The 23,619-nt window shown below is 35.9% G+C and overlaps 1 protein-coding gene across 5 annotated transcripts in view; it reads right to left on the bottom strand.

Moving 5' to 3' along the window:
• Nucleotides 1-23,619, bottom strand: part of MAK (male germ cell associated kinase) — a 50,422-nt gene that overhangs the window by 1,719 nt on the left and 25,084 nt on the right. For 3 of the 5 annotated variants that reach the window (XM_016118806.2, XM_016118807.2, XM_016118808.2), the window contains exons 8-14: nucleotides 23,180-23,347; nucleotides 19,399-19,710; nucleotides 15,163-15,335; nucleotides 12,201-12,340; nucleotides 7,683-7,814; nucleotides 5,994-6,068; nucleotides 3,430-3,549 (exon numbers count right to left, since the gene is read on the bottom strand). In XM_016118806.2, coding sequence (XP_015974292.1) covers nucleotides 3,430-3,549; nucleotides 5,994-6,068; nucleotides 7,683-7,814; nucleotides 12,201-12,340; nucleotides 15,163-15,335; nucleotides 19,399-19,710; nucleotides 23,180-23,347 — 1,120 coding nt within the window. The remainder of the gene's footprint in view (nucleotides 1-3,429; nucleotides 3,550-5,993; nucleotides 6,069-7,682; nucleotides 7,815-12,200; nucleotides 12,341-15,162; nucleotides 15,336-19,398; nucleotides 19,711-23,179; nucleotides 23,348-23,619) is intronic. The other 2 variants (XM_016118810.2, XM_016118811.2) reach the window with 2 other exon arrangements.

Here is a 23,619-nt window from a genome sequence, read left to right as displayed (position 1 = left end):
AACTGCCCATCACATTTAAATAGGCAATGCCCAACTTGGATGACCAAGTTCAAGTTCAATGGGCAAAACCCACAATGTATTGACTCTATAAAATTACACTGTGGTTGCACCTAAATAATATTCAAACACAGTATAACTAGAGAAAATGTACTTAGAATTGTGAATCCTGTAAAGCTCTGGCTTCATGGAACTACAATAGATTTCTCTTTAAATATTAAAATACGGTTCTTAAAATCAAGAAATTAATTTTTTTTATTGGGAAAAGGATGGATAACAGAATCCCTCTAAAAGGTGAACCATTTCTAGAATCCTAAACCTTTCATCACAAGGTTTGTTTTATTCATACATTTGGCTAATTAAAATTTTGTGAAATTTTTAATTGTTAAACATTGTTATCTGAACAATTTTTGTGAAAGTTGCTTGAACATCTCAAATAACAAAGCAGTAAATCATTTTACAGAGAACTTTAATATTTTCAGTCCTTCTTTCACTCCCTCCTCACTTCAATCTGAGAGTTTGGCATCAGGTATTCTATCTGAGGAGGGATGTTTGATCTTTCCATTTGGGAGTGAAGGATCTTTTCACACTGTGTGGTAGCTCTCATTCTTGGATTAAACCCTGAGTCAATTTTGAAATGAGTGTGACCATCTTATATGCCTAAGATAAACAGCTATACTCTACTTGTGTGGTTTCCCTGGTTTTTCTTTATACTTCCACTGTAAAATTGGAAGTGTGAGAGAAAATTGAGGGTCCTGATGTGCTGCTAACCTCAGCTTAAAGGGAACAAAGCATTAAGTGAGGAACCACTCTGGTGACATTCGCTCTATCCTCTGTGTAGTTTGGTTGAGACTGGAGTGCCAGGAACTTTCCCTTTGGTGGTTTGACAGGCCATTTTATTTATCCCACTCGGACTGGTTTTAAATTCTCAAAGGTAAAGCCAATAACAAGCTACCTGACAAAGGCAGGGACAAAGTGTCTAGACGGGCCAGTTAAGTGCACCATGCTTTTCAGGAACAGGCTTTTAGCTCTGGCCCACTGAACACAGACGAGCATCAATCTGTTCAGTTAGTGATCTCACACATGAGGTCTGCTAGTCCAAATGTTACCATGGGCAGAGGGGAGAGCATGTGGGGATGGGAGTGGAGGGAGGAGGGAGAAAGAGCAGTAAGACTGAGTGATTCAGAGAAGGAAAAGGGAAAACATTCTTAAGCTAACACTGGGTGGGAAGTGAGGGGCTTGAGGAGCCAAAAACAGAGGAACTTTTTTCCAGGTCATGACATAGCCCGAGTTGAGTCCTAAGTGTATTTAAATGAAACTGTCCAGGCCAAGATTTGTAAAACCTTTGAAGGAATCATTTTGCCAAGAAGGCAGTAATGCTGACATTTACAATTCCTTTTTGAGAAATAATAGTTTTAGGCCTCAAGGACCCTTGGTCAAGAACTTAGTCGCTGACAAAGAAGCCCAGACCTCATGGCAGGACAAGAAATGCTTTTGTGCCTTAGCCAGACCATGCCCTGCACCTGGCATTTAACTTCTTGTAGAAAATGTTTGCTAAAGGAAACCGTGTTTGCCTCTAGTTAAGAATTAGTGCCACTACTACATAATGGAGATCATAATAATACCTTCTGTAACAGAGTCAATGGGAAGATTAAGTGAGTTAACGTTTGTAGAGCTCTTAGAACAGGGCCCCAAAAGGGCAGCTGCATATGAAAGAAGACCTTCCTCAAAGTCCTCGCCTACTGTCAAGGCAGGGTGAGGAGGTCTTAGGAGGTCTGGAATGAGAGATACGTACAGAGGGAGGAAGAAATTAATTTGACTTTTCTTCTCAAAATTTGCGGGTGAAGAAGAAAAACAGCAGAGAGGGAGACTAATGAGAGAAGGGGAAATAGTTGAGTAAAAACGGTAATGACCTGGTTTTATTTTCTTGTGGGAAACTGTCACCCAAGTGGGAGGACTGGAAGACACATCTCTTACAGAACAGTGTTTTCCTAAGGATTGCATTGACCACTTGAGAATGATTAATATTTACTTCTTTTTTTTACCTTTCCTCCTATCACCATCTGTAGGAAAATCTGATAAGCAGAGTAAATGGAGATAAAAAGTTATGAGAAAGCATTTACTTTAAAAATGAAAACAGGAATAGGCATGTTAATCTGACAGAATAACTAATATAAAAAGATCTTTGCTATCATAAAAATATGTTCAAAAATACCCACTTTCACCTTCTAAGAGCAGGTACTCAGATAAAAAATAATTTGAAACATTATGATTTTCTGCTTTTATATTAAAAATTGCTACTAAGCATGGCTAATAACTCACTGTAAGACTTGCTTAAAATATTTGAGGCTTTATAAAAATTGCTGTTTATAAAATGTTTATATATTTTGTTTCAGCAGAGATAATGAAGCAGTTATTTTCACTGATAAGGTAACTGCGTACTGTTTAAGCAGGTCTACTATGATAAGAAACAAACACAGAAATCTAGTATTTTTATCATTTTAGCTCCAGCAGTGCAAACTTTAAAGATGGGCAACTCTAATCAGGAGTTTTAATATGAGATCCCAGTTAGGACAGGCTGTGAGAATACTTTTGAAGTCAACTTTGAAATTAAACTACAACTAGGTATCTTAAACTTCTGATTATCTGCCTTAATGTCTATTTTAGGTGCTTTAATGGGAATATCTATTTTAGATCACAATAATTTAAAGGATGTTCATAGTCAAATCTGGTCAGCTCAGAATCATCCTCAATTTTAAGAGCACACCCCTCAACGTGGCTGTCATATTCCACACCACAGCAGAACAGGCAACCTGGTCAGTCATTACATTGGAAGGTGGAAGAATAAACCCTTTCACCACCTAACACCGGCAAAGCACAAGCCAGTGAGTTTTGCTTCAATTTAGTTCTATAATCTAAAATGAAACCATAGGAAAACTGTCTGTTAACTGATACATAACAGAGTTTCGACATTTATTAAGCTTTCACTCTGTGCCAGGTACAGGTTGGGAAGCTCTGAAAAATGCATCTTTTCACAATTCATGATGCAGCACATATGCATTCTTTGAAATTAGACAAACTGAGTTTCTCTCTTGGCTCCATCATTTACTAGGTGTGTGACCTTAAGTAAATTACTTAACATCAATTCCCTCATCTGTAAGAGATTTACCTCATCAGGTTGTAAGGATTTAAATGGCACAATTCATGTATCTGGCAGAGAATAACCATTTAATTAGAGGTTGCTCTTACAATTATTGGACTCTCAAACCACATCTTTGGAAGAAAAACAGAACATTTTGCCAAAAACAATTAGGACTGTTCTTAAGGTAAGGTTAATTTAAAGGTCTTCATTCAGGAAAAGTGACTAGAGAAACTTTATAAAGCTCCTTTCTGATCAGAATTCTCAAAAAACATATATTAAGTTGCTCTTACCTGAGGCTGTTGCACCAAGCGGTGCTAAGTGTATCCTCTGGCCAGCTGACCCCACTTCTTTTTTGAGAAAGGAAGGAATATATCCTGACTTTTTGTAAGTAGTATAACTCCCAAGATTTCCTAGTGATGTATCATAAAGTTTCATTGTCAGAAGATGAATATTTTAAAGCACCAGAGAGTAACTTTGAATACTACCCCTACTAAATCTAAAATCTATTTTTTGAGCAGCTACTGTATTTTAGGTGCAACACGATGGTTTTACAGATATTCCTATTCAGTCCATATAAAAACCCTCTTAGATATATTATTATCCATACCTTGTGACTCTTAGAACTTGCCTAAGTTCTCACAGTTTGTAAGGGACCGAGCTAGAATCGTAACCCAAGGCTGAGTTCGCCCTGAACATCCCAGGTTTTTCTCACTCCAGTTCTTAACACCAGAGCAGACTTTCTGCCAGGAAGCCCCCTGCGGTGCTGTCTGTGCTCTTCTTCATTTTGTAAAATCACTGCACTAACTGCACCTCTTTTCAGAGGGTTGTTGTAGGGACTGAATGAGATCTATGCAGAGCACTTAGCACAGAATCTGGTATTCTTTGAATTTCAGCTGTCCACATCATTCTCATCACTATTAGTGAATAATCAGTCTAGGGGCAATACAGAAATGGGTTGAAGGGGAAAAATCTAAAGGTAGGAGACCAGTCACACAGTCACTGCTGGAGATGAAATGAGAAATTATACAGGTTTGAACTAAAGCAGTCACAGAGGGGCTGGAGAAGAGGGGAACTGAGTGGGTATATAGGGTAAGATGGGTCGGGAAAGAGAGGAATATAATTCCCGAAGTTTGAGCTTAGGTGACTAAGAACAGTAATACAGGAGGAGAATCAGGTTTGAGGGAAGATACGATGCCTGTGAGATATTCAAGTCATAGAGGTGGAGCAGGCCTGGAGACTGGGAGTAAGCGCATGGCAGTTATAGAGCATGGAAGCGTCATTTCAGAGGGACTGCAAGATGTGCAAAGACCCAGAAGAGAAGCCAGGGAACAGCAGCACTAAGGGAAAGGAAAGTACCCAGTGTAGAATAGAATGGTAGATGATAGGAAGGGCAAGATCTGAAAATTTAAGAGCTACAGTGTGTGAAGAAATAGCAAATGAGCAGAGAGGTCTGATGAGATTAGCGCTGCCCATTGGGTGTGGCCACCAGGATAATATGAGGACCTAGCAGGTGTTGTTTCAGAGGACTGAACAAAACTACAGTGAGAAACAACATGGAAATAATGAGGAAAAACGAACATAACTATTCTTTCTAGGAGCCTGGCTATGCCAGAAAGGAGATGTTTGTCAGCAAGAAGGTGAAACAGTGCTCTGATCGCCTTGGTGGCTTCAAAGAGCTGTTCCCTTGGTAGCTACAACTGAAGCATTTTTTGCATGGTATTATTTGTTTACAAGTTTAGACTCTGTGAAACTTCTGTATCCCAGATGTCTTTCACAGTGCTATGCATAGCAGGCTCTCAATAAGTGTTTGCTCTTGAACCAACAAATGTCAAACAGCAGTATTATTGATCAGACCCTAAAGGATTTTACACAGTAAACACGTTATCAGTTAACATAATTTCTAACATTACTGAATTTTGCATAAGCAGCTGCCTCACTTGACATTTCATTTACCTCCAGGACTCATTCTAAATCATGACTCTGCCCTTTACTTCAAAAGATTTTTTGAGAGGAAGTTCAAGGCAGTTACCACAATCAGTAGCAACTTCAAAACATTGCTCTTGCTCTCTTCATCATAATCAGAGCAAACACTTATTAAATGCTCGTTGTGTGACAAAGATCCTAGGTATGGTTATATAATAATACCTAGGTAAATATTATTTCTTCAATTGTACAAACAGGGAAACTGACTTAGGGGGCCTAAGTGACTCATCTAAAATTACAAGGCTAATGAGTGACAGAATGGGGATATGTTGGACTCTCATAGCTGTACACTAAATAGTTTTAGGCGTTTTCTACCTATTGGAGGGAGAAGTTGCCAAGAAAAAATATGTAGAAAATGCAGTAGACTTAAATTTTTTTGGCGTATTATTTGAAGTGCCTGTAAGCTACAAATTTTTAGGCTGGGGCCAATAGTCAACACTCTTTAAACCAGTAACACCAAACCTCTAGGAAATCTACCATCTCTATTAACATGGTTAACTTTTTCTTTTAAATGATTGTTAATGCTTAATAGTTTCAGAACTTTAAAAAAAATTTCAGGAATATTGATTACAAAATTAGAAAATATTCTTTTCAGTAGATCTACTTGACTTGTATAAACTGTCATAATTAAAGAGGATGAACATAGAGCTTTTTGAAACCAAATTAATTTGCTTAGAATCCCAACTACTGAAGAAAGATGTTCTTGATGATGTGGAATGTGTCTTTTTTTCTCCTTGACCTAATCTACTCCTAAAAGCAGGTGACCTTGGCCTCCATAGTGGCCTTTTATGACAAGGGGTTAATGTTGAGAAGAAAATTGGACAAAAGAATCAAAGAACAAGTGTACTCATCTATAATGCCCAGAAATTACCTTGTGGGTCCTCTAATTTTTCAGGAAAACTTTCATTGCATGATAGTTTTTCAATTGGTTTAATTATGCTTTCTTCTAAAGAGAAGGCAGATGGAAAGAAAGAATAATAAGGAGAATGTTTTAAGAAAGGCAGAGAAATAATAGATTAGATGATTAATGAAAAGATCCAGAAAGAACCTTTAATATGAAAAAAATCTCCTCATGTGTTATCACAGCTTTCATTTTATGCCAACCTTTTATTCCTCTGAGACTCAAAGTTGTAGTACTGTCATTTAAACTGATTTGTATTTGACCGGTTGGTTCAGTGAACATTATTTTAAAATAACTGAGAAAATATAAGTAGATTATAGTGCTGCTATGTCTGCATCTCAGCACTATTAAAGTGTCTGAAAGACATGTAAAATACCCAACATGTGTTAATGTCACTTCAGAATACCTTAGTAGACTATTCAGTTGCTATACAATAATCCTCAAACTTTTTGGCCCAAAACCACCAACATTTTTTTTTTTTAAAGAACTCTACACATTTCAAGCTGATATTTAAAATGTTTCATCATAATTTTTACAGTTCCAAAAGATGTAATTTCTGGCATATTGTAATTACAGATATTTAAAAATAAAACTATTACATCTCTTCTTTTAATATAACCAATCTACATACCATAGTGAATTTATGCCCACCAATATTGACTTAAGAAATACATGAACAGGGTTTATTTTTAATAGTAGGAAATTTTATGATAATCACTTTTCTAAAATTTTACTTTTATTCATAAGTTAACTCCCAAATTTTATCCAAATAATAATTTCAGGCTTAAAAGTCTTTAAATTCATCATTCAAAATGTGTATAAATAAAAACCTTTTAAAAAAATTCCTTGTAACCATAAGTATATTAAAACAATCTTTTTTTTTTGGATTAAGTTAATTGTAATTGCAATGATTCATTGTACCTAATCAAAAAAGATGAGTATTTAAATTTTGATTACTAAACATAGCAAGTAATTTGAGGGGGAAATTCTTCTGTTAATAAGAAATATGTGACCTTTTTCAAGTCATTCATGTATGCACAAATGAATATTACTTATTGCTAAAATCGGGCAGAGTTCATCATCAATTCAATTCCCTCCCTCCTTTTTCTTTTTCTTTTTTTCTTCATTTTTGGATATGGAAGCACTGAGGAACCTTGTTAATGTAAACCAGTAGTTAGGAAAGATTTTAATTACCTGTCAGCTAATAACTCAATTAGGTTCTCCTGCAATTTTCTGAACATTAAGAACTGTAAACCACTTAAGGATTTGTCCCCCAATCACTTTCTTAACACTGACACCAACGTAGCAAACTTTTCCTTTCATTGCCACACTAGACATTTTTACATTTTGGGAAAACAGGAAACACACCACAGTAAACAGTGGGAAGGTTTTTTTTGTTGTTTCTTTGTTTGTTTTTTGTAATGTAGGAGAATAGAGACAGTTGCTCAGGTAGGTCCGTTTTAGGAAAGAATCCATATGTAAGTTGAGATCTGGCAAATGATTCTCTTAAAATGATCTGTGTTCAATACCAGTGGGAAAATCTTCGTGTACCCTTAAGAGTATCTCTTTTGGAAGAAGGCAGCTGCAATATACTTAAAAGTAAAAGTTTGCAGAAGGAAAACAATGTAAATTTGTACTTAAAATGTATTCTTGCTTTACCTGCATTACTCCTTCTGAAGGCAAGTTCTGCCCCAATGGGTCCCAATGACTTAGGAAATAACTGATTACTCCAAGTATATGGATTTATATCCTTTCCACGGGCTATCAAGGATACATTCTTAGGATTTACACCTTAGAAGAACAAAACAGTCATTTCAAAGATTAGAGTATGATCATAAACTTGAAGGAAAAAAATATTATACATTCAATCAAAGATTAGAAATAACTTGGGGAAGGAGGATGGAAATAAACTTAGGTTACAGTGTAGCAAACACTGGGTTTTTGATGAACCCTAGCATGATCCTAAGCCCTAAGCACAATAACCTGGAATCCTCGGTGTATTTTATAAACATAAGATATTTTCTATAACGAGTAATAATTAAGCACTTCTTGCTAAATGTCTGATAAAAACTGAGGTGGTACAAAAAATTTTTTCATAAAGATATTTCCAAATCATTCACTTATCTGTGCCATTCCACCGAGGAACATTTCACATAGCTGGGAAAACAGACAAGTGACCAAGAATTCAGGGGAACCTGAGAAGTTTGGAAGTAGATGTATTAACGATCTATCGGTGAAGTTTATCTGTATCTTAGACATAGTAAAATGTAACTGGTTGAGTTGTTATTGATTTTCTGAAATCTGTGAAATGTGGAGTCAACCTTGGACTTTGTTACTAGTAAAGGGTATCGTTTTAACCTATTTAACCTAAGAGCTTTGAAAATATCCTGACTTGCTTTTTTTTTTTTTAACTGATAATTAAATTGGATTCACCTTATTAGACACTAGAGACACCACACAGTTTAAACCTTGGGGTCACACATGTAGAGTTTTCTGTAGCTACTATAGGATAAATTCTCACTGATGTCTACTATTAATGTAGGAAGTTAGCAATTGTTTCCAGGCAGTTGAACTTTTTACTCTTCACAAAGGGAACTCCTTAGCAAGGTGTTACATTGATGAGACATATAATAATATCCTTGTTTTGAAGTCAGAAACAAGCCTGGTTGTTCTGTATGGAGAACAACCTCAAGATCACCCTGTCATTGTTCCCTAAGGAAACATTCCATCAGGTAAATAATTTCCCTTTCTTATAGGATAAAACTCCGTATGGATTTTGCTTTCTAATAGAACACCCACATATAGAACTATAATGGGCTATAACATGACAGTGAAGAAGATGCACTAGATAGCGATTATATTAAAAGCGTCTTTTTGATAATAAAAAATAGTGAAAAATAATTTTAAAAAACATTTACCCCAAAATAAAGTGCAAGGTCAGGAAAAAAACTGAAACTCTTTAACTGAACAAATTAAAATGGGCCCTGAATATTTAAATTGTTTTATGAATCCAGGTAGCCTTGAGTTATCCCCAGTTTTTTTTAGGTAAACATATATATTATTAAGATAATGGCTTTAATTTTTGTTTTTTAAAGATTCCTTTTTTTAAAAAATAAAACAATCTAGAATTTTAAATCATTTATGTATTAGTTTATAAGCTTATCTATATACCAACCACTGTGTTAGAGAGAAGTAGAAATTAATAAACTATCATCTCTCACCTCAAAGGAGATTAAAAAGTCAGTTAGCAAATATTTACTGAGCACCTACCATGTGCTAGGCAGTGTATGTGTGGCATTAGACAAAAAGTGAACAAAATAGACAAGTTTCTACCCTTTTGGCTCTTAAAATCTACTCTAATGAGAAAAGGTACATTAATAGTTATAAATAATTAGGTAAATAGCGGTGTACAAATTGTTTAGAAGAATCTGGTACTGAGAGGGCAAATAACAGAAACGAGCCAGTTTTTTTGTTTGTTGGTTGGTTTTTTGTTTTTGTTTTTGTTTTTGTTTTTTTTAAGTAATTTTCAGCTGAAATGTGAATCATTAGAACTTGGTAGAGGTTGGGGACTGTGTTCCTGGGAGAGGCAACAGTGCTGGCTGCAGACCTGAGGTGGAAAGAACTCAAGAGACATTCGGCGCGTATGGCGCAAAAAACAAGGGGTGGCTCACAATGAGGCTGGCGGGGAGCAGGGGTCAGATGACATAGAACTTTGTATGTCGTTAAGAAATTTTAAATGCAGCAGGTGTGGAAAGTACAGAAATGATACAGGACACTGGATACACATGGTGGATGGAAGGACATTAAGTAATAATTGGTACTCGAGAAGATCCACAGACCAGGGTTTCAAAAGTGCTATGGAGTGAACTACTCTTCCTACCTGCTAACATGGTAGCATCAATTCAAGCTAGAGAGTCCTGGTTGGAGAGATGTTAGCACTTCCACTGCATACTCTATTTGCAACTACCTTGTGATAATTAAATAGCTAAGGCTTACAGGGTGAGCTGATGACTGCAGTCCCATTGTAAGTAACAGAAAACAGAATCTCAAAGTCTTGTTCCAGTACACAGCCGGTCAGTAGCAGGTCAATAGCTATGACTCTTGCGTCTCTCTCCCTGAAGGCCAGTGTCACAGATATGCCAAATCTTGTAGTATAATGTCATGCTGCCCTGAAATAATATGGTACATTTCTAGAGCTCCCATGATCCTAAAGATTGATACTTTATAAGACCTTTTATACTTGTTTTTATAATAAGAGGGCCCCAAAAGAAATTGTTCTTTTTTTTATTCCTGAAGATATTCAACTATAATAATAACTCAGGATCACAAATCTAAAAAATCACTTCTCATTTAGGTTTCTATCCTCTACAGTTGCTGACTCATGATAGGTGCTCAATAAATGTTTGTCCAAGTGACTGCACTGAGCTCAATTCTATTTCCAAATTTCACCCAGCTCTAGAGAGGCCATCTTCAAGACAAAAAATACCAACAGGGCTAACAGTAAGGCTCGAGTTTACATTTCAAATAATTCTTTCTAATTTTGAGACATTCTTAAATCTCAGTTACAGCCATGCTTTGACTCAAAGTAATTTTCAGAATTTGTTAGATCTTTCTGATTAAAAAGGAAACAACCAGAAGGGTCTCAGATACCCTAAAGTGTATTCCCTAAAACCACATTAGAGAGCCAAACAATGAAAATGGGGCTGCTTTAGATCCATTTATCCTCTGACAAAAATCTACAGTAGCCTTTCCTACAACCAGAGGGCTTACTTCTACAGGTATAAATACTGAGTTGCTACATTTCAATCAATGAAATGTATTTGATTTAAGAAACGACAGTAACAACAAAAAACCGGAAAAGTGTCCCCCCTGAATCTGTGTTCTATGAACTTTCTTATACATCTGCTTTTGCAGACCAGAACTCCCTTATGGTTTCAATGCGAAAATTTACAAACCTACTGGTATCTTAATAGATTACAACACAAGAATCTTTGCTCCTCTCAAAAGTACATGCCATCTCTAACGGTCTTAACTCCAACTCTTCTCAACTGGCTAAGCCTTTCAGTCTTTCATTCATTCCCTTCCTCTTCTGCATGATCTACTCTGGAAATGATCATTCCCATCCACATGCAAATCTGCTCCAAAAGTCCCAGAGTCACCACTGTTGAGGTGCCCCTTTTCCCCAAACGCTGCTCCTGGTATGGCTGCGTTTCAAACTGCCTCTTCACAGCCCAACACCACCAAAGAGTTGTCTACATTTTCAGTGGCTGATTTCCTATCTCTCATCACTTTTTAACCCGCTCCAGATCTCCCTCCCCATTCCAGACTGAAATTTCTCATCAAAGTCGTCAGGGATCTTTCCACTGCCCAATTTAATCAGACATTTCTATCCCTCTTATCCAGCTGCTCAGCAGCAAACAACTCTTTCAGGTAAACTCTCCCTTCTCTGCCTCTGGAAACCACCTTTTTGTGGTTTGTCCCTCATCTGTCTGGCTGTTTCCTTTCCCCTTCCTCAGCTCCTCCTACTCTTCTGCTACTACTGTTCTACTTCTTCATAAATGATCCCTAATAAGCCAGTGCCTTCCCCACCTCTGACTGAAACATCTTTTCTCAGCTCTTTACATGACTGCCTCCTTCTCATCTTCTGGGCATCAGCTAAATTTTAGAGAATCAAGGAGTGTGTTCCACACCCTGCAGCAGTCACACTGGAGTTCATCTCCCTGTTTTCACAGTAGCACTTACCTCTACCTGCTAATTTTCTTTTTCTCTCCTAGAGAAGTCCTAGCATACTCTACCCAGCAGCCCAAATGATCTTTCAAAATCAGAAATCAGATAATTTAGGAAACAATATAAAATTCTACGTTTTATAAAAGGTTGTATGGGTATGGAATTGTTTTAATAAAATTTAGCATTTCCTAAAGGTATAGCTTTGGTGGGGGAGTATGGTATTTTCTGAAGCATATTCTTCATCTTGATTTTTGGCTGCTAACCATTTCTTGAGCAGACTTCAGAGGCAGGAAAGTACTTGGTGACAAGTACTGACAAGATTGAGCCAGCAAAGAGTACTGTAATTATACTTTTTATTTCATAGGTGCCCTTTCTACAGATTCTAAGATGCCTGAGCCTAACTTATCTATATCTTAGTTAGCAGTAAATGTTTTTTTTTTCTCTACTTACCTGGAAGGTATCTTGATTGTTTCAAGTAGTACTGTTTAGCTGGTGAAGCAGTTGACAGTTCAGGATCAGATTTTAGGGAAATGGCAGCAGATAAGCTTTTGTTTTCTTCTGCTGAGCCTGACTGTACTGATTCTGGAAGTCTTGAAAGTCAACATAACATAAAATTCAGCATGAAAAATAAGAAGATGACAGCTACTATGTTCTCATCCATCCCCTGTACATCTTTTCAAACTGGTCAAGGTGACCTCGCCTAAATGGTTTCCATCAGAGAAAACTAAAGAGCAACTTTCTCCTGCAATAAATATTTGACAATGCATAGAATCATTTCTAATACTAGATGATATGTGACAGAAAGCTTTATAACTGAGCAGCACATTGTCTGTGTATAATATGTTTCTATCCTACAACTGCTGCAGTTATGGGTTTATAATGTGGGAAGAAAATCAGAGCCATTGTCAAATGTCTACTAATGTAATGTATAACCAGGGAGGTTGTTTGGGACCCCCTCAGAGGCTGACACTGACTTAGCTGGCCCTTTCAACTGCTGGCTACCCCAGCCCACTTTGGGATGGCCCTAGACACAGGTAGGTATTTTATCAGAAACGTTCCCACTCATTTCTGGCTTCTTTACCTTCTCCCCAGCCAAATGCTAAAATTCTACCCATCTTTAAAACTGCTTACTCTAAAAAGAATTTTCTCTCTCCTCAAAGTGGTCTACCTATAAACGGAACTCTTAGAGCTCCCTGCACTTAATACATACACTAGTGGCACTTAATACATACTCTGTCTTATGTTATAGTAACTTGAAGATCCTATTTCTGCTGCTATACATTTGATGGATAGAAGACAGACTATATCATGTTCATGCCTTTGCTTAATACCAAGTAGGTATTTAGTAAATGTCTATCGAGTAGGAATACAAGTATAAATATAAATAAGTATAAATATCTTGCTTTTGTTCACTTACAAAAAGACAACTGTTAAGTAAAGGTTTTACACTTTAGTATTTGGTGCTTTGTATTCTTTATAGGGAAGACCAGGCTACCTGAGAAACTGATCAGAGAATAGCAGAGTCCATTCTGTTCACTGAGTGTTCGAGCTTCTGTTGCTCATCTGACACTGGGCAACCTGTTTGTTTAACCTATCTGAATCTCAGTGTCCTATTCTGCAGATGTTTTTACTGGAGTATAAAAATCATAAATAAAATTTATATAGGTTCTTAATAAGTGGTAGTATATTAATAATTATTATTATATGTCTGAAGTATATAAAGCCATTTAAAGATACCAAAAAATAAAAATGGAAGAAATACCTACATTAAAAGTTCATTGTCAAATAGTTTTTCTTTTTCTAAAGAATTTTAAGAGAAAATGAATAATTGATGTTTAGGAAATTTACCAACTGTTCCTTTCCCAGAATCAAGAATAAAGACTACAAACTTTATCTTAACTATAGGTTTAGATTCAATCCTCTTCTACCCTTAAAAATTATCTATGATAAAATACAGCTGGAATTAGAATGATATAGTTTTTAAAAAAGGGTTTCAAGTCATCTACATACTGCATCAAAGGTCTTCAAACTTTTTTGCTCCCAGATGCAAAAACAAAAACAAAAAAAAAACCAAAAAAAAATAACAAAACAAAACAAAAAACAAACTTTTTAAATAACAATATAGTTTCCCACACTTATTCAAGTTGACATCTATATTTTTTCATAATAAATTAAATAAGTTTATTTCTAGTTTCTTGTTAACAGAAAAACAGTAAATATTTTATAAGATGAAATATGAGTATTGACTGTAATTACAGTATTTCATGGTACAACTCGATAAAATAAGTTTTAATTACCTTAGTCTATAAAATATTCTGAAGCTTCAAAAATTATGTGTAATTATATCCATAGATTTTTAAAAATCAGTTTCACAGTACATCCTCGTGCATTTAAAAGAATAAGTATCACTAGGCTCTGGTGCTTCAGTGGTTCTGAATCTCCATGCTTTCCAACACAAGTGAAAATACCCTACTTGTAATGCAGAGTTGTATAGGACTAGGAACTACAGAAAACTTTTTGAGTCGAAGGTGGCAGTCTTCTACTTTCTCCCTTTGTATAGCATAGGCTGTTATACCCTGTCATGCAAGATTTGAAATGGCTGAGAGGTGTGACTTTCTAGCAAAGTGAGAGAAGGATTAAGCACATTTACTCTCAAGTATTTTGGAGAAGAATACCTATGGAACTTGAAGATCCAGAAATGAATTGACTAAGAATTATCCAAACATATGTCCCCCTTAGAGAATCTTCATGTGTCCTCAGAGGTACGTGTATCCCAAAGTAAAGATTTCTGCACTATACAACACCAAATGGCTATTAAATTTCCCTGACTCATGCCATATCTTTTACTCCTATTTCCTTTCTATTCAAAAGAGGAAAAAAGAAAATATTCTTCTAAAACATTAACCAAAATTTAACCCACCCTCACCTCAAAGTTGAATAATGCTCTAATAATGATTCAACTTATAAAAAGAAAAGGGACTGCTAGAGATATAAAAATTTCAGAAAAAGTTCAGGAAATGATAAAAAAAGTTTAGAGTAGCAAGCAAACAAATAGTTGAATCTGGACACCATCCGAGGAAGCCATTACCATTGTAGATTGTGCTTTTTGCAAATAGGCATGTGAATTTCAAATAGGAGTAATGGTGATCATAATTCAAAAGGGCAAATGAAAAATTTAACAAGAACCCCTTCCTCCACATACATGCAACATTCAGCCATGATTTGGAGAATCATTACTGTGAGAAGTCAAGACTCTTACCTTTTCAGAAGCAGGCACAGAGTTTTAGGCTTTGTGGAAGAAAACGTTAAGCTACTTACTGTCTTTTACTGTATACATTCATTTATACTTAATGAGTAAAATAAGGTTGATGCATGATAGAAATATACTTTCCGGAAGAATGTGAAATCTTACCGAAATGGAGAATCTTTCCTCCTCTTTTCTTTGAGAACACCCACACTTGGCTTCTTGGAATGAGAAGCTCCGAAATCACAGTCCTCGAACTCTTCCCAGCTATCTCCAGACCTGAACACAGTCTGACCCCAACGCCTTCTACCGCTTTTATGCCCCAGCATGCCATTTGGCTTCTGTGGTGGAAAGTCAGGCATCATCATCATTAATCATTTGCTGAATGCTTTTTATACACAAGCTATTATATTTGATACTAAGAATCCCTATTCTCAAGAAGCCTTACATATAGTTAAGGTAACAACATATATACACATTTAAGAGTATTAACAAAAATAAGCAGCACATGCTAAAAATACAATAGGATTTGAGAGGAAGAAGAAATTTTTTTAAACTTGGTTTGGCAGCAGACTTGAATACTTAGGATTATAATTAACTCTTAATTGATATATAATTTGGAAAACTACCATGTGTAGCTGTGTCTCTTTGGACAAGTGACTTGAATTCTCAAAGCCTTGGTTTCCTCTCCTGAAATGTGAATATACACTATTTATCTAGTAAAAGACATCAAAAGTCCTTAGGGTGGGTCCTAGCACATAGTAGGAGTTATTAAAGGTTAGGTATTATTAATGTTGTTATTACTGTTGTTATTATTATTCTAGTTTGGAAGAGGAAATGTATAAAGTATGGCTTTTTAATAAGAACGTGCCAGAGTCTGTTCCAGGAAGAAAGAGTAGAATGCATTTACTGAAGCAGATGATTTATTCTGGAAGTGCTGAAGGACAGGGTTGCAAAGACAGACTGATACTACACTATGAAAGGCCTTCAATGTCTGCTTAAGAAACTGCAGCTATTCTGTGGGCAATGGAGAACACTTGATGCTTCTGAGCTGAAAAAAAGTGATGTGATAAATGTAGCATTCTAGAAATGTCAGCTTCTTCAAATAGGAGGCCTCTGCAGTTCTAGTGGCATGCAGTGACAAGGATAACAGATTCATAGTGGTTGGAATGTTCAGGAAAGAATATAGTCGCTATTGACAAGGAATAAAAGATCTGGACTTTGTGTATGTCACAACAGAGGTCAAAGGAGAGTGTGGCAGATATTGCTAGTTGCCTACTCAATAGTCATTCTCCCTTTTTCCCTTACTGATATTTTGTTCAGTGCAGCAATATGCCTCAGTTAAAATATCTGAATTTCCAGCTTCCCTTGCAGCTACATAACCAGGTGACATGATCTAGCCAGTGAGTTATAATTACAAGTCTATTGGGAAGTACTTCCAGGAGAGCCATTTTCAGTCTTTCACCTTTCCCCCTTCTAGAAGGCAGATACAACCACACAGGAGCAGTAGCCATCTTGTAGCCATAAAAATGGAAGCTGCCTGCTAAGAGTGGTAGAACAGGAAGACAGAAGCAGTCAGGTTCCTTTTACAAGTAGCGCTAGCCCTGTCTTGCCCACCACCCCCACTTCTTGTTATGAGAGAAAACAACCCATTATTATGCCACAGTAGTCAGGTTTCTAAGTCACTAATGAACACAGAGAGACATACAAACTGAAAAATCCAAAAGGCAATTGAAAATTAGGGAATGTGGAAGCAGGGTATGTCTGGAGCAAGAAGATGCTTAAAAAAAGGATGTGCTATTGCTTGAAGCTCATGGTTTTATAGTGATGATTAATGACAAAAACTGTTATTTGCCAACTTCTATTACACTATTGTTTTTGTTGTCAGGGAAAAAGAACTCCAGACTAAGGAGCCCCACATGAGTAGAGTTAATCAAAGTTTCTACTTAGTTGAATTCAAGAATCTCATTTCAGTCGAATTATATTTTAGGGAGCTGATGCTGTATGCTACTAAACAATGTAATATCAAGTACTCTTATATGTCTGAGAAAACTAGAGAGAGGCAAATATAAATTTTATAAAGTAGAAGGTGGATTTTCACAAACTCCATATTAATAAGTTTGGTGTAGGCTGAGGGCAAAGGTTCTAAAATTAAAGGGAAAGTTTTTAAGCACTGAATAAAAGAAGTGGTAGATCGTATAGGCCACTATTTTTCATAAAAAGTGAATGATGAATACATGTAGTCTATATGGACTCCAGCAAAGTAGGTGACAGGGTCTTTCACTATATCAGTGAAATAAAGTAATGGTAGGATAACAAAGGTGGATCAGTACTGTTATGGACTGAATGTTTATGTACCCCCAAAATGTATATGTTGAAATTTATATGCCCCTCAAAATTTATACCCCAACTAAAATGTGATGGTATTTGGAGATGGGGCCTTTGGCGGGTGAAGCAGAGGGGAGGTATTTAGGGATTGACGATATCATGAGAGTGAGACCCTCATCATGAGACTAATGCCTTTTTAAGAAGAGACTTTAGAGAGCTTGTTTTATCTCTCTGCCATCTAAGGGCAAAGCGAGGAGGAGCTATCTACAAACCAGAAAGAGGGCCCTCACCAGAAATCTAATTGGCTGGCACCTTGAACTTGGACTTCCCAGCCTCCAGAACTATGAGAAAATAAATTTCTGTTGTTTAAGCCACCCAGTCTATGGTATTTTGTTATGGCAACTCTAGCTGACTAAGACAAGTACATAATTCCATAATCTGACCAAGCGTACTAATTAATGGATCAGTGTCACTCTAGAGGAAGTTTCTAGTGGCCTACTATTCCGTTCATCAGGAAGGTACAGGATTAAAAAAATGAACACTTAAACAAAGCCACAGCTGGCAACAAGCTGAGCAGAATGGTTAAACTGAGAAGGCAAAATAAGGGTTCAAAATACTTGTTACAAATTTGAGAGGTAAAAGTGAGGTCTTGCAATTTTTTGAATTTTAGAGATCAAATAGACAAAGAAAGGTACAGAATATGTGTTTCAGCAGAAGCATCTGTGAAAAATAGACTTAGGAATTTTAGCTGACAGAATGCTCGTTCTGAACTCTGGAACTTATTAGCTATCTAGGAATTTAGGGCTATGTTATTAGATACTTCAACTTGAAGGATGTACACAAGAGGCCTAGCTAGCATAGTGTATGGTGCTTCATGGCTACTCAGAAAATATTAACTTCCTTCCCTCTTGGTATGAGTCAACATTTGATGTGCCTACCAAGAAAAAAACAAAAACAAAAACGTAACTCTTGGTGGCACAAATGAATATATGGTTCTGGAATGTTGGAGGTGATTCATCCTGTTTCATGCTCCCTCCCCACCTGCTGTCTGCTCTAGTTCTGGCAGCCTCATTCTAAGTGGGAAGCAGAACAGTGAGGACACTCAAAGCTTCCTTCATACACAGGAACGACAGGTTACTCAGCCATTGGTGAATGATGTTATATATGGACCACATGAGGGATCCAGGATGTTTCTCCTAGAGAACAGGGAAGACAGAGGGCTATTTTCAAATATCTAAAAGGCTACCTTTCTAGAAGAGTGATTAACTTTTGTTAAAAGCTACAGAAAACCAGAATTTAGCTCTGTACAAGGAAGTACTTTCTAATGGTCAGAATTGCCCCAAAGATGATGTGGATTCCTCAGGACCCTGAATGTGCCAGGCCCCATTCTGGGTTCTGTGTCTGTATTGATAAACTAAACAAACATCCCTGGCCTCATGGAGCTTATGTTCTAGTAAGAAGAGGCAGATAATAAACAATACATGTAAGAAAGAATTAATAGTATGTTAGAATGTGGTTAGTGCTATTGGGGGCAGGACTTACTTATAATAAGGATGGCAGGACAGGATAAGCAATTAGTGTTCTTTAAGATCTCTTTCAGTTCTAAAATGCCCATAATGCAAATGCATTTGGGAGTATACACCTTGAGGAGACAGCTAAAATATGTGGCACCTGATGCGCTCCCTGAACTGAACAGGAAGTGGGAAGAGGAAGTTTTACACTACGCCTGACACTTTAAAAACCCATTCTATTCATGTTCATTACCTTTTAAAAACAGTATAAAATTACTATTAAAATCCTTTAGTTTTAAGATCAGCTCTCTTTAGTTCCAAATTCTTTTCAATTCTTTCTTTGAGTCCTTAGCATCTAATAACTGTTAAACTCTGTAGCATGCAAACTTTATTCTGTTCATTCTGACAGTTAACTTAGAATTTTAAGTTATTCGATGCCCAGAAGCAGAGGCTTTAATGTAGAATGATCTTTTATATCTTCCCCCACATTTTTAGGAATGTCTAGAAACAAAATCCTAATTGAGCCAGTCAAACTATTGTGTCTAAGGAATAATGGGCTACTTACAGTTGGCATGTTTTTGACAATACTTGGAAATAGTGTTTGCGGCTGTTTCTGTTGACTCTCCTGCTTTGGCGTTTGCTGCACAATTGTATTCTGTGGTGCCTGGATGGGCTGCAGTGGCTGGTGGCTGTATTTAGGCTGGGGCTGTCCAGCAGTCTGATCATTTATATCTGGCAGAGGCGTAGGTTCTAGATCAAGTATAGATGGCTTTGATTCCAGTGGTTGCACTTGCTTATTTAAAGGCTGTTTGGATTCTAGATGATGTGAAGAAGGGCCTAATACTTGACCGACTTGAAAATACGGATGTTTCAATGCCTATAAAAGCATGGAAATAACAAATGGGAACAGTTTTACATAAATTTATTGCACATAAACTGTTGTTTGGCACTGGGCTGGGCATATATCACTAGTCTAGATAAGCTTCCTAGATTTAGAGAGCATCCAGTTTCTCTCGTGTGGTGACTTTAAAAAGATAACCAAGAAAAAATGATAAATAAATTTCTCAAGAGAAATAAAGTACTAGTTAGTAGGGAGAATGTAAAACTCACGTGTAATTTTAATATCCAGGCAAAGCAACTGTTCTAGTTAAAATTTTATATGAAAATAAAATCTAGTTTATAAGCAGTGGCTAAATTTGATGTGATTAAGTCAAATTAAAATGCTAGATAGTGATAATAGTTTAGAGTCCATCCAAAGGCATTAAGAAATGAGTTTAGAAAACCTTCTAGATAGTTTACTTAAAATGATTAATTATAACATCATGTAAGATTAAAATTTAGGGCTACTCTTAGTCTAAGTATTATGCAGCATACCTACTATTGATAAAAATATTATAACAAGGAAGAATATGAATGCATATCTGTTAAAGTGTATTTATCAATAGACTGGCAAAGAGAAGACATTTATGGGAAGATAATATAAAAATACTCATTAAAATGGTCATTGTTTGGGTTTTAACTAGATGGATACATTCAATTTGCTTCTATTGCATGGTTTTGGGAGGTGCTAATAACTGTCTGGGTGACATAGTCTAGAGCAGTGGTTCTCAACTGGGGGTGATTTTGCCCCTCAGGAGATATTTGGCAATGTCTGGAGACATTTTTAATTGTCATAACTTGGGGGCGGGGGGGGGGGGTGTAGGAAATGCTACTGTTATTTTGGCATGCTGCCAGGAATGCTGCTGAACAGCACAGCCCCCACAACAAAGGATTATCTGGTCAAAACTGTCAGTAGTGCTGAGGTTGATGAAACTGGGTCTAGAGAATGCCTGAAGCCTCTGTGTAGCTCAGCTGTGGATATTGATCCTCTTATCAGTGTTAGAGCCTGGAGGAAATTGAGAAGTCCCCAGTTTTACTAAGTTTGTGTCTGGGCAGAACCCTGACACACAGTTAACTTCTCGGGTGTATAAGGGACAGAGGCAACTCTGTACATGGTCCCTGTATCCCATAGCTTAAGTTCTTTCTAACTAGGTCTCCTTGTTTCCACTAAAAAGCAGGGCAATGAAATAGTGAACAAGAAAGAGGTTAAGGGCAGCGAAGTATATTTTGGCAGAGGTAAAAAGAATTTTTATTCTAAGACGTCCCCTACCACAATGGACGTATGTGTTAATTATTACACTGAACTACTAAGTGGAACTCAAAAAATATAGACAATTTAACTACCTCAGTACCTGATGCACAGAAAATCACATTAATTAGTGTGTCAATACTCCTAAATTAATAATGCATATTTTGGAGCTAGAGCCTTTATGAATGTGTTTTGCAATTTCAAAGCTTCATCTCTGAACAACTTTTCCCCTTTAAGATTACAGCTACCATCCTTCAGGAAGAGAATCTTTTTAAAAAATAACCTTTATCCCTGTTGATTAAAGGAATATTCGAGCATTGCACAGAATAAGGAATATATAGAAAGTTCTCAAGAAGAAATTAAAATCATCTCTAATGCCAACACCAGGAGAAAACTACCACTCACATTTTGTTGTTTTTCTCTTCAGTGTTTCTTTCTAGTTATATAACATATGTATATATTTTCTAATAAAATCATACGCGTAATAGTAGGGCTTACTTTTATACTTAGAATTTAAATGTGAGAATTCTCTGAAATGGTTATTTTAAAAATTTCATTTCAATGGTGGCATAATAATATTAAGGACATATATACTTTAAGTGTTCCCCTGCAAACATTTAGGCTTATATTTCCAATGAGCGATTTTTAATTAGCTTCGAACATCTCTAGGTATAAATCTTTACCCAACTTTCTGATTGTTTTTAAGTTTCTTTATATACAGTGTAAAATTGTTTTCTGTTAGTACTTAGAGAGATAGCCTTTAATCTATTTTTATCTTTTGTTAATTAGTGGATAAGAAAACTAATACTTCATTTTTATTTGCATTTTATGATAGTGAACAAGAGTTGAACACTAAAAAATTTTTTTTAGTAATTTTAATTTCTTTTTCTGTGATTTTTTTTATGTCTCATGCCATTTCTTTTTTTTTAAGGTAAATTTTAAAGACTTTTATTATATTTTGATTACAAATGTAATAAATGTTTAGAAACACTAGAAGAAAATACACTCTAGTGTTTGTTAAAAACAACTCAACTGTCTTTCAAGTTTAAGATTTTTATATAAAAAAATGTTTATTTTTATGATCAATTCTTCTGTGTTTTCTCTTTGGTTTCTTCTATTACTTTTATACTCATCTTTTTCTTACCCTGAGATAAAAAATTCTCTATACTTTCTTTAGTTCTTAATAGTTTAGTTACTTCCCAACTTCCCCTCTCCCCATTATTTAAAACTTCTGTGATTTATTTGTAGAATATGGTAAAAAGAACCTAAACTTACTTTTCTCCTAAGAATTAACTAATTGTCCCAGTAACATTTACTGAACAATCCCCCTCCCTCAATTTATGATGCCATGTTACTTTACACTGACTTACAGTTTCTGCAACCCGGAGCTGTTTGTCAATTCTTATGCTAGTACTTTCATTGTTGTCATTATTGCCACTTTACAGATTATTTTAATATTTTATAGCAAAAGCTGTCCACCCCTACCACCATCTTCCAATTACTTATTTTGAGGAAAACCTGTCTTGATTATTGTTTCCCATTTTTTCTTCCAGATGACCTTTAGAAAACATTTCCTCAAGTTTAATTTTTTAAAAGCCAAATAATTTTTTGGTAATTTGAATACTGAATTTATATTTAAATAATAATAATACAATACTTATTATTATGACTTTTTAATTTAAGCCCTTTTTAATCAAAGCCCATATTTTCAATTTAAAACCATGGTGTTTTAAAGACCATGAGATTTGAGATACAACATAAGGTATCAAGCACAAGTGCCACATTGCTGCCCTCTTGTGGGAGCCTGAGAATGAAGAAGAATCTACCTCGAACCACAAGAAAAGCTTCGCAGACTACTACGTCCTATGATTGGAGAGATGCCTTTTACTGGCCATGACAAGTTTTCTCCTAACTAGCCTGTCACATGACTGGATTTTTATCATTTTACAATTTATTTCTTTCAGCTTCAATTTCATAGTTACTAACTTTAACCACAAAACACAGAAAATCACAGGAGTGCTATTTTTGCAATTTTCCCAAGGATCTTAGGTGGCTAGAAATTAATTCATTACATGTTCTGGGTGCCTTGATGATTTAGGGCTTAATTCTCTTGGTAAAACACTGGTTGAGAATAACCTTATCTTTGCAAATGAAAATATCTTTGATATCATAAACCTTCGAAATAAAAAAAAAAAAAAAAAAAGGAGATTCATTTTACCTGGCTTGCCGTTGGTCGTTTTTTTGGATCCCAATTCAACATTTCAGTCATAAGCTGAATAGCTTCATTACTGGCATTGGGTATAAGAGTTTTTAAATTTATAGGAACACACTGGGGAAAGCGGAAATTCATTGAGGATGCAAGGTGGTACCCTTCTGGCCAGTCACTCTGTTTAAGGAATATATATAAATTGGGGGAGGAGGCAGATAGGAGAACAAAAATAAAATTAGTAATCAATTTAAAACATAGTAATAATATAAAAATCACTCGTGTAAAATATTAATGTTGATTCATATCAATAAATGTAAGAATGAAATCCCAGACCACATATACAATTCAGTGTTGCAAACAGTATAGAAAGAACATTGAACCAAAAGTTAGGACGATGAGAAAGCATTTTTATAAATTTCAAATTATTAAACTGGTATTTGGATCATGAT

Source organism: Rousettus aegyptiacus, unplaced genomic scaffold, assembly GCF_014176215.1.
Source record: "Rousettus aegyptiacus isolate mRouAeg1 unplaced genomic scaffold, mRouAeg1.p scaffold_m13_p_1, whole genome shotgun sequence".
Classification (NCBI taxonomy): Eukaryota; Metazoa; Chordata; class Mammalia; order Chiroptera; family Pteropodidae; genus Rousettus; species Rousettus aegyptiacus.
The sequence above is the reverse complement of the archived record's forward strand: the minus strand, read 5'-3'. Positions and strand labels throughout refer to the sequence as shown.